General features: G+C 40.2%; 1 protein-coding gene across 4 annotated transcripts in view; it reads left to right on the top strand.

Annotated features, from left to right (window-relative positions):
• LAZ1 (organic solute transporter ostalpha protein (DUF300)) overlaps positions 1-12412 on the top strand; it is a 226171-nt gene that overhangs the window by 92265 nt on the left and 121494 nt on the right. Inside the window, exons 2-4 of one of the 4 annotated variants that reach the window (XM_089433283.1) lie at positions 2262-2377; positions 2904-3182; positions 3457-3513. In XM_089433283.1, coding sequence (XP_089289409.1) covers positions 2967-3182; positions 3457-3513 — 273 coding nt within the window. In that variant the 5' untranslated portion in view covers positions 2262-2377; positions 2904-2966. Of the gene's footprint in view, positions 1-2258; positions 3183-3434; positions 3514-12412 lie in introns of those variants that run through there. The other 3 variants (XM_089433282.1, XM_089433281.1, XM_089433284.1) reach the window with 3 other exon arrangements.

Genomic DNA, 12412 nt, shown 5'->3' with positions numbered 1-12412 from the left:
GAGATTATACATTCATATCACGATACTCAGTTCAAACCCTGTGGAATGATCAAGGTGACATTATTTTAGGTTCACCCTAGATGGAAACTTAGGTTCTTTTATTTTAAATATGAAAAAGAAGTTTTTGACACTTTCCCACAAAAAGAAAAAAATAACGCTACAGGACGTTACCTTGAAGCCAGATTCAGCGACGCCATAATACATACAAGAGATATGAAAAATAATTCTTCAAGAAAGTAAAAAGGTGATACAAAATATGCAAAGGGAACTTGACAAAATCACTGCTGATAAAAATGAAGAAATTACTTGTCTTAAGGACCATAGCGAGAAATTACTCACTCAAATCAAGAAACTTAAAAATGATACGCAATCATTGAAAAATAAATTAGAAAAACTCATCACGAAAGATGTATTAAAGTCTCCAGTTGTAACAGTCCAGTTTGAAGAGAAGGGAACAAATACCGATCCAGTGAATGTCACAACTCAAGAAGAAGGCAAGCAAGTTGAAGAAAATACACACTTACATGTTGCAGTTCAGACGATGAACATTTAAAGTGAAGGTTCTGTAACCAACTCAACAACATCCTCACGAGAAGAAAATAAAAAAATTTCCACACTCTTAATAAGGGAAAGTCAAACCAAAAAGTTCCCTATCGACATCTGAATCACGAGAGTAGACAACTCAATCAAGCTACGTATCTGTACCATTCAGAACAGAAACAACAAACTGATGTTCCAAAGAATATTGAAGTAAGCTCAATCCAGTCCTATGATGACAGTTCATTACAAATTTCCAGTGATCAAAATATTCCACAGAAGATTAATCTAGGATGGTCAGATCCATTTTCAGTCCGACAATTTTGCTTATCACTCAGAGGATCATATCAAGTTGTATTAACGAAGATGACAGTTTCGAGACGAGAAGACATTCGACACATAAAAAGAGATCAAGCCTTTTCATCAACAAACTTTGAGGACAAAGCTTTTTGAAGGGGAAGACAATGTTATGAATAAAATATATATAAATAATATAAATAATAATAGACATAAACAACGATTAATTAACTAATAATTAGTAGGAAAGAGGCATGTCTGTACAGACATGACCGTTCGTGAAAGGGTACTTACCTAGCTATAGATATATGACCCTCATTCTCAATTCTATCGTCTTTCTCATTCATACATTTTAATATATATTCTTGTATCTTAAATGGCGATCTACATATTCCAAGTCTTTTGGAGTATTTAACTTGAAGAACGAACTTTGTTCGTTCCAATGTCTAATACAAGGAGTGAGGACTGCTCATAGTGACAATGCTGGCACCCATGTCTCAGTGGGTTTTGTAGAATGTTCTTACATGAATTTACAACTTTCTTGCTTCAAAGTTCAGACTAGGCATATGAGGAAGCACTAATGAAGGAGGACTGGGTGTCATACTGAAAGATGAAATTTGTATTTCTATTGTAAACTCACAATATGCACATTGGTCCTGATAGGATTTTAATTGCAATCACCCTACATGATTGGATAATCTCCATGATGGTATTTTTCACTGAAGTATCATAGGATTGATTCACTTTTGGAATTTCCATATAATTGGTCAGTCATATGGATTCTGCTCAATGCCTACAGAAGGAACTTGTTGGGCAGCATTTGTGGTGCTGGAGCCTGCAATACTGACACTTCCAGCCTCCAGGGTTATTGGTATCATGATCATCGGTTTTAGAAGAATGACGGAACTGGACTGTACTGGCCGGTCCGACCATTTTCAAGGGAAAACCAGTCCGAACTGGTGTCATGAAAGCATAAGACATCCAACAACCCAACTGAGGTTCAATTTAGGAGGAGGTGGTCAGTGGAGGATTGCAATAATGCTTAGATGGGAATCTTTGGATTTGACAAGGTTATTGTTGATGGACTTACTGTATTGCCTTGGTCATACGGTTTTATGAATAGTTCATCAGATCAGATGTTTGTGTGGTGGCTGTAGCTAGTTGTCAAGACTCAAAAGTATTCAATGGCAAATGATGCACTTAGTATTTACTATTTCTCGTTATAGCTGTTCTTGTTTGAAATGTCTTCTGCTAGGCTGGTTTGCTGGTTTTCCAATTTTTACTTAAGTCTATTTGTTATGACCCGGGCAATTTAAACTTTGAAGTATCTACAGCTAGTTTTAACATTTGAATATTTGTGGAGATATTGGTCAAGAGGTTGGCTTTTCGTTTATGTATATTGACTTGAGTTTTATTTCTGATAGAAGGCAGGAAAATAAATTGAGGCAGAACTACCTGGGGATGTGTTTGGTGGCTTCAACATCTGGCAACATTTTCCAGCAGTCGAACATTTATCGACTGGTTCATTTGCAACTAGTAAAAGGTGTTTTACATTTGAAGCAGCAAGCAATGGCAGAGTAGAAGCAATTTTCTCTCTTTAGCAGCAGCACCATTCCTTGGATTCTGAACATAAAGCTTTGGTCACATTACGAGAAATAAAGGAATTGTGCCACAAACTACAAATTTCTTGTCACAAGAAAACAAATGAAGGAGCATCAGTTTAAAGTTACACAAGAATGTTACTGTAGAACTCTGCATATCTGTTTTATAAATTTTTGAGGGTTAATGCAGATCGAGATTTGCTGGAAATGAAAGGCAACAGCTTTGTTTTGATGTATCGAAAATAAATTGTCAAGTATTAGTGCAAAGCCTTTGAAATATATGCTAAATTTTCCAGTCAGAAAAAAAAAACAGTGGTGGTGATCCCTTTTGATATTCAGTGTACAATTTGGTTGAAGGCAACTCAAATATTTATGTTCACTGATGAAATTGAGTTGTGAATCTACATAGGTCGGATTTCTTGAGACAATTTGTTAATTGCAATGCTAAATTGGCCATTTACTTAACAGAATAAGATTTCAGAGTCAGTACTCCTTTGGCATTGGAGAGGGGACTCGTGAACAGTTGATTCAATGGTAGGGAGGTGGGAATGGCAATTTTTCGGAATCAATGGAACTATTGCAGAATATACAAATTCGTTGAAGACTGTTGGATTCTTTTTTGCCAGTGGAGACGAGAATACGTTCCGCACGTGGGCAATCATTGTTGCTGGCACTTTTGTACTTATTGCGCTTTCTCTTTCAATGTTTCTTCTCTTTGAGCATCTGTTAGCTTACAAGAATCCTGAGGTTTGTCTTAGAACCACTAAAATTGATTTTTTGCTGGTGCTATTCTCTGTGTATCTTTTATTTTGCACGTGCACAGAACATGTTATATGCTTATCTGCATAATCAATATTTGAACTCCGAGATTCGGAGCACCTTTCAGAATCATGGATAAGATATTGAGGATATCTACTTTATAGTTGGATGTTGATGGTATATCATGTCTTGTTTCTGATATCTTTTTGTCCTTTTAACTAGTTTTCCTAATTTCACCAGGATTCTGTATGAATATTGGCAGGAACAAAAATTTCTGATTGGAGTTATCTTAATGGTACCTTGTTATGCAGTTGAATCGGTAAGTTCATCGGGCATATTGTCTCCAATGTTTTCTTGTGCAAATATAATAAACTAGAAATCAAATTGGTTTTTCTCAAGTTGGAAGTTTTCAAAGTCACAAGGTATTTAACAATATTGAATCCCAAATACAAGTAGTGTAACTACTAAGAACATGCACTGTTTATAATCTATGTCTAGCTGTAATAATCACGTTCCTCTAGAATCACATTTCTCAGAAAGTGACATTTCCCATGAATAAGATTGTATTTTTGTTTTTTCAGTAATTATAATTGGAATGGTTATTGCTTGTAATCAAGGATGGCTGTGGCTGCATTGTACAGCAAAGTAATACAAGGCAAAGTTCAAAATGCCTGAGATCAAGGTTTAAAAAAGACCCAAAATTTTGAAATGACTGCCTACCATATAAGCTATTTTTACATTTGTAGCAATATAACTATAGAGTCAACTAGTGTACTGCCTGATAATCTGAGCTAGTAACAAATCTCCCTGACAACGCATTAAAACCTGGACATGGAAGAAAACATGCCCACTAAGGGCTTCCTGTTTGATGGCTGACTGAAGGTTGTACTCCAGGTCTGCATTTCCGTTTGCCTTGTCTCCTTGTTCTTGCCAAACTGTTTTTCCATCCTTGACTGCTGCTCCAACAGAACAAATAGATATCTTTGGAAGGGAGACCAGAGAATGTGATCTCCTAGCTAGACCCAACTCTAATTCATAAGGCATATTGAACTCTGCTTCCAATTTCTCCATTTGCCTGCTTTGCTGGGCCACAACATCTGATAACTTTGGATTCCTGGTTGTTTCAGACTCAATTTGACTTTCATTTTGCTCTGTAATGAGAAAAGTCCACTGATAAGTCTTCAATCTGGCATGTACTCATCTGCTGAGGTCTATGAGGTTCTGAAATTTTGCAGGGGATACAATGACTGGAGTGCTTGTGGTCCTCCCATTCTTACCCAAACCTTGGAATTGAACTTAATTCTGTATGTTGAAACAACTTCTGCACTTAAAAAAATCAGGACCCAGAACTGGATGTACTATCTATGAGATCCCATTTTGGAGACGACCAACACTTTCAAAATGAGGGCAGACCACAGGGCTGAGATTTGAGAGTGTAACCCAATTCACTTGAAGATTTGAGCCAAAGCCAAACCATGGAATCCTGCCAGATCTCTGGACCGAAGATATCAGGATTAATCCTGTGTACTCAACCTTACTGGCATTCCAAAAGCACCTGTGGAGACCAAAAGCCAGAGAGAACCTACTTTTGTCACTGCAATCCATCCTTGTCAGTTTATTATACATCCCTTTGCACATGTTAGTGAGGAGGAAGTACAAAGTTTGGGATTGATTTATTGCCCATCCTATCACCTTTAATTTTAAGTGTCACTTGTCCATGAGCTCCACTGTTATGGATAATCTATGGTTTATGAATCTTAATTTCATGGGAGCTGTTACTGCTCAAACTCTTGCCTAGGAGGAAAAATCCTAACCTCAACAGGAGAGCCTAGAGGTAACTCTCAGGCAAGCCACCCATTGCTACCTTGGTGGGCTTGTCTCTCACTTCAGACTAAGGAGATGGGTTTCTGAGGCTAGGGGGGTGTCCCTAAAGTGAACATAACCAGTTTGTGTTGGAGCCGTGGGAGTTAGGCAGATTATTCATGATTAATTAATTCGCTCTTTTGAAAGGAAATAGAACTGATGTATTAAGTGCGAAGTCAATCAATTTAAATTCGCAGTATGTGAAAATCATCAGTTCACCATGAAAAGAAATGATACAAGTGTATAATTATTGCAGCCTTCAGAGTATCATCCAACTACAATACAGCGCGTGATGCTCGATTCTAGAATTTTAAGTCCAAGAGATTGTAAATACATCAATGCTGTAAATGAACTTTAATTGTAAAATTGTGCTCAAAGTGACTTATATATTCCAGATTTTAGGATGATATCATACTGCAATGTTATATCCTGTAAACAATTCACTTCCAAATTCACTGTTGTGACTGTTAGAGAGAAATTCCAGACTGGTAAAAACTACTCGTGAACCAGCACTCTCATAAGTGAGTTACTAGAATTCCAGATGTGTAATTTGAGATGCTTTTTCCAAATTTAGAGATATGAAATATGTATCCAACAGTGCTCATAAACAAAATCTTCTTATCAGTAATTAAGGTGAACAGAATTTCGATTCCTAATTCAAATCCATGGTTCCCTTAAGGTTCAATTTCAACTGTCATATTTTGGATTTAGAAAATGTTTACCATATCATTGAAACCACCATGATATACGAAAGAAAATGAACAAATTTGCTGTAAGACTCAGATTGGTTATCATCCATAAACCACCATTGAAAGCGTAAACAAGCTCAAGATGTTTTTAATTCTTTAAGCATGTGTGAGTCAAATTGATTCATAAGCCATTGAGACTGCATGAATATAACCATAGGACAAATCTGTGTCTGCAATTTTGGCTTTGAAGAGACAACAAAACAGATCTAATCCTATTGATATCAACTTGACATCAGACCCAAATCAGATCTTAAGAGCTTGCAGCATCTAAATGAATTCCCTATTTGTTTTAAAGCTTCATATGCTTTACCAGACCAGCATGGATATTATATGAAGAGTGTTGTTAAATTTGGACAACTAGGTCCAAACTCCATGTTCTGATGCTCAGATTAAGAGGCTAATATTTTTGTTGGATTCCTCTTTCTGAGAGGTGTAAAATCCATATAAAAATAGTCTTAATCCGATGAGCAGAACTTATATTTTGAATTTATTATTCTTAATAAATTATATGTGCAAAGGTCAGCCAGTTTTGTAATGTAGGCTCACATGCCCAACAGATGTGTCACACACCCTCATTGATGGATATATATATACAGGAAAAGTTGGAGAGAATTGGATCACAAAAACAACTCACATCTTCCTCTCTCATCCTAAAAGTACGAGCTACTTGGAGGACGAATTTCAGCCACACGTGGGAAGGACGAAGAGGATTTTTCTGCTGCTAGGGTTTCGCAGAAGTTTGACCAGCGTTGACTTTGGTCAACGCTTGGTCCAAACAAGCTGAAAACTTGTGGGAGATTCGATTTTTGAAGGCCATACTACCTGGCACAAAAATCGAGGTCAAAGGGTTGACTGTTTTGCTGCTGCGTTGACTTTTAGCTTGCTGCCCCTGCGTTGACTTTTCAGGACAGCGTTGACTTTTGTAGAACTGACTTGGGTTGACTCATCTACTGGTTGGAGGGTTGTTGTGATACATGCTGGGCTGGCTAACCAAAGGAGACTTTGCTGGTTGAAGCATCCTGTTGACCGCCGAAACAAACACATACATTTTTCTTGTTTCTGATTTGTCTTCTGTAAGATCTGCTTATATGTTCTATCTGCATTTTGCTTATCTACTTGTATGATTGCTGTGAGAAAAGTGAAATTGCTCTTAGCATAGAACATCTACAAAACTTTACATGGTATCAGAGCTGAGGTGAAGACAAACTCTATCTATAGCAATCATCATCGAAGGAAATGGATTCCTCTAAGCTTGAATTCAGGGAGAATGACAAGCTGACTGGAAGTGATGACTTCCATGCCTGGAAGATGTTATTAGATCTCAAATTAGAAGATCATGATGTCCTAGATCATGTGACAGGGAAGATTCAAGAACCTCCATCAAATGCCTCTGCTGCTGTTAAACACAAGTATAAGAAGGGAGAAATCAGAGCAAAACTGCTGATCAGGGAATCCATAAATAAGAGTCTGGTTGCCTACATATCTGAACTAGGCACATCCAAGGAGATGTATGACAAACTGATACTTATGTTCCGAGTAAACAATGTGAACCAAGTGCTATTCCTCAAGAACAAGTTGAAGAATATGAAGAAGGGCCGAGACGAGTCTATTCAAACTTTCTTTATGAAGTTGACCGAAACCAGGAACAATCTGCTAGCTATTGGGGAGACAATAGCTGATCGTGAGATGGTTCTCACCGCACTTGGAGGACTTCCATATGAATGGCAAGTATTCACAACTACCATTCTCAACAATAATACCATCCCTAACTTTGATGAGCTTCTGTCTAGATGTATGCAAGAAGAAACAAGGATGAAGGAATTTGATAATGAAAGAAATGCTGCCTATGTTGCTCATTCCCGAAAGAAGAACTCTGGTGGTTCCAAGGACAAAGGAAGGACTAAGACTCAAAAGAAGAAGGGTAAATGTTTCACCTGCCATAGGACTGGACACTATGCTAGAGAATGCACCTTCCAGAAGAATTCTCCCGATAGTGACGACAACAACAACAACCGAAGGAATGGGAATCAAAGAAATGACAAATCCAAAGGAAAGAGGAAGGCTCACTTTGAAGGAAACCATCCACCTTCTAAAAGGACCAGAAATACCAGGTATGAGGAGTCTAATGTTGCTGATAAAAGAAATGAGTATATTCTAATATCTGCTCTCTCAGCTGCATCTCCGCCCGACACTATGGATGTCTGGCTAATCGATAGTGGTGCCTCAAGACACATCACCGGATTCAAGGAAGCACTTTCTGACATGGTTGAAAGGGATACTAATCTAGAAATTACCCTTGGGGATAATGCCACTTATCCTGTGAAAGGGACCGGGACTGTGACCCTCCACTTGTCTCAAGGACAAGTCCTCCATCTACAAGATGTACTCTATGTACCCAAATTGAAGAAGAACCTTGTGTCTGTATCTGCCATGGAAGACAAAGGATTCAATGTAACTTTCTCTGATGGAAAGGTACTCATGTGGAAGAAGAGCTTCAAGGAAGCTATCTCAATTGGTTTTAGAGTTGGTACACTCTACCAGGTTGGAGGGAGTCCGTTGGGAGCTATGACTTGTGATACTATCCGTCAAACCGAACTATGGCATCGAAGATTTGGACACCTTCATTACAAGGCTCTTCCCGAAGCAAGGAAGGTGGTGACAGGGATGCCTGATTTTGGAAATAATCATAAAGGTGTATGTAAGGGCTGTGCTGAAGGAAAACATACAAGGGGACCTTTCCCCTCAAGTGTCACAAAGACATCTGAGATATTGCAACTGGTCCATTCTGATCTTTCCGGTATGTTGCCTGTAACATCCCTGGGGGGATGTTCTTACTATATGACATTTATTGATGACTTCTCTCGCAAAACCTGGATATACTTCTTGAAGAAGAAGGATGAGGCTTTCATGTGGTTCCGTACCTTCAAAGCCTTGGTGGAAAATATGACCGGAAAGAAGATCAAGATTTTGAGGACTGACAATGGCACTGAATATGAGTCAAATGAGTTCAAAGACTTTTGCAGAGAAGCTGGCATTAAGAGGGAGACTACCACTGCATATACTCCTGAGCAGAATGGTGTTGATGAACGCAAGAATAGGACTATTGTGGAAGCTGCCCGTGCCATGCTATGTGACCAGGGTCTTCCAAAGTTTCTGTGGGGAGAAGCTGCAAATACTACTGTGTACATTCAAAACCGATGCCCTCATTCCGCTTTGGACTCCAAAACTCCCGAAGAGGTTTTCTCTGGTAAGAAACCTGATGTCTCACATTTTAGAACTTTTGGATGTCCTGTCTATTTTCATGTGCCGAAAGAAAAGAGAAGTAAGCTGGACGCTACTGGGAAGAAAGGAATGTTTGTGGGCTACAGTGAGACTTCTAAGGCATATAGAGTCTATGTACCTGGTCAAAGGGAAGTAGAGATAAGCCATGATGTCACTTTTGACGAAGATGCTTCCCTGAAGAAAGTAGTAGATCTTCCTAGATCTGAAGAAAACCATGAAGAAAGACCTGGAAATCTGGAAGAACCCCAGGATGAGACTATGCCTGATGTTGAAGAGCCAATGGACCCTATTGATCCTTCCCCTTCTCTAGGAAAGAGGCCATCATGGCTCAGGGACACCCTCGAAGACGCTGAGGGTCATGCTGCCCCAAGGGGAACATTCCGAGAAAGCAAGAAGCCGTGTAGATACCAAGGGTATCTAGCTGCCATGAGTACTATTATACAATCTGAACCTGGATCTTTTGAAGAAGCCATCAAGCATCAAGTCTGGAAGGATGCTATGCATGAAGAATATGAGGCTATTATGAAGAATGATGTCTGGGATGTGGTCCCGAGACCGAAGGACAAATCTGTTGTCACCGCTAAATGGCTCTACAAGATTAAACATGGATCTGATGGGAGTGCTGAAAAGTTTAAGGCAAGATTTGTTGCCCGTGGCTTCTCTCAAAAGGAAGGAATTGACTATGACGATATATTTGCACCTGTGGCTCGATATACCACCATCCGATCCATCATAGCCCTTGCTGCTACGCAAGGATGGAGTCTTCATCAGATGGATGTCAAGACTGCTTTTCTGCATGGTGCAATAAAGGAAGAGGTGTATGTAGAACAACCTCTGGGATTTGAAGTTCAAGATCGAGACACTTATGTCTGCAGGTTGAAGAAAGCCCTCTATGGGTTAAAGCAAGCACCCAGAGCTTGGTATGAGAGGATGGATAGTTACTTGATGAAGCTGGGCTTCACTCGAAGCAATGCTGATCCAAACCTTTACTTTAAGGTTGAGGAAGGAAAGCCTCTCATTCTAGTGCTGTATGTGGACGACCTCTTCCTGACAGGTGATGACCCTCTCATTCATCAATGTAAGAGGGAGCTTGCTGCTGAGTTCGAGATGAAAGACCTAGGACTGATGCACTATTTCCTAGGCCTGGAGGTCTGGCAGAGACCTGGAGAGATTTTCCTTTCTCAAAGAAAGTATATTGTGAAGCTTCTGGAAAGATTTGGGATGGTGGACTGTAAGTCCGTGTCGACACCAATGGAACTCAACTTTAAGAAGTTGAGTGGCAGCGCTGCAGGGCCTATCTTGGCCAATCCTACTGAGTATCGTCAACTCATAGGAGCTTTGATGTTCTTAGTGAACACCCGTCCGGACATATGTTTTGCAGTGAATACTTTGAGTCAACAAATGGTTGAGCCTCATCATTTTCACTGGGTTGGTGCCAAGAATCTTTTGAGATATCTTCGGGGCACGATAAACCATGGGCTGAGATACAGTGCCGGGAGTGTGATACTCCGGGGATATACTGATGCCGATTGGGCTGGCAGTGTGGTGGATCGTAAGAGCACATCTGGATGCTGTTTCAATCTTGGCTCTGCTTCGATCTCATGGATGAGCAGGGAGCAGAAGTCGGTGGCTTTGAGCACCGCGGAGGCCGAATACATTGCTGCTAGTATGGCCTGTTGTGAAGCAGTTTGGTTGAGGAAGCTCTTTAGTGAGCTGTTCTAACATGTGCTAGATACCACTGTAATACTCTGTGATAATCAGAGTGGGATTCGTATGACTGAGAATCCTGTGTTCCACGACCGATCCAAGCATATTGATATCAGGTACCACTTTATCCGGGATATGGTACAGCGAGGCGCCGTAAGGCTCGATCATATAGGAACTGATGAGCAGGTCGCGGATATTCTCACTAAGCCCCTGGGGAAGGTCAAGTTCCTAACCTTCCGTGAGAGTCTTGGTGTCGTGGAAAGACCCTATGATGTGGGTCCTGTTGGACAATGAGCTCTGGGAGCTCTGGGGGGCTTTGGGGATAGCTTCTCAGAGCTATAAGCACTCATAATGCTTCTGCCCCACCCTTGTGATTATTGAGCTGGTTTGCCACTCATTTAATCTGTGCCCCGTATGCATCCTACCCATTGAGTTCAGGGCTCATGGGAAGTACCTCTCATTTGGCCAATGAGGTGTGGAAAAGCTAGAGACTATTAGCAAAGACTGATGGACGCATCAGAGATTGCCGTACTCTCTATCTAGGATGGCATGGTCCAACCACTTGATCTGGGATCAAGATTTGTGAGGTCTGGGACCTCTGGACTGATTATGTCAGTCGGGGAATGATGTCTTTGTGACTGACCCACTTCTGTTCTGAAATAAAGAAGCCAGCAAAGCAAGTTTCGGCGGGATGACTCACGATGTTAATTGCACTAATAGATGGAGTTCTCCCTAGTTGAGAGGGAGTGTTAAATTTGGACAACTAGGTCCAAACTCCATGTTCTGATGCTCAGATTAAGAGGCTAATATTTTTGTTGGATTCCTCTTTCTGAGAGGTGTAAAATCCATATAAAAATAGTCTTAATCCGATGAGCAGAACTTATATTTTGAATTTATTATTCTTAATAAATTATATGTGCAAAGGTCAGCCAGTTTTGTAATGTAGGCTCACATGCCCAACAGATGTGTCACACACCCTCATTGATGGATATATATATACAGGAAAAGTTGGAGAGAATTGGATCACAAAAACAACTCACATCTTCCTCTCTCATCCTAAAAGTACGAGCTACCTGGAGGACGAATTTCAGCCACACGTGGGAAGGACGAAGAGGATTTTTCTGCTGCTAGGGTTTCGCAGAAGTTTGACCAGCGTTGACTTTGGTCAACGCTTGGTCCAAACAAGCTGAAAACTTGTGGGAGGTTCGATTTTTGAAGGCCATACTACCTGGCACAAAAATCGAGGTCAAAGGGTTGACCGTTTTGCTGCTGCGTTGACTTTTAGCTTGCTGCCCCTGCGTTGACTTTTCAGGACAGCGTTGACTTTTGTAGAACTGACTTGGGTTGACTCATCTACTGGTTGGAGGGTTGTTGTGACACATGCTGGGCTGGCTGACCAAAGGAGACTTTGCTGGTTGAAGCATCCTGTTGACCGACGAAACAAACACATACATTTTTCTTGTTTCTGATTTGTCTTCTGTAAGATCTGCTTATATGTTCTATCTGCATTTTGCTTATCTACTTGTATGATTGCTGTGAGAAAAGTGAAATTGCTCTTAGCATAGAACATCCACAAAACTTTACAAGTGTTCAAACCAGAAGTGCTATACTTAATTT

This window comes from Pinus tabuliformis, chromosome 5_1 (genome assembly GCF_031772625.1).
Source record: "Pinus tabuliformis cultivar Carrire ecotype Pingquan chromosome 5_1, CPIR1, whole genome shotgun sequence".
Lineage (NCBI taxonomy): Eukaryota > Viridiplantae > Streptophyta > Pinopsida > Pinales > Pinaceae > Pinus > Pinus tabuliformis.
Note: the sequence above shows the minus strand (reverse complement) of the source record. Positions and strands in the feature narration are given on the sequence as shown.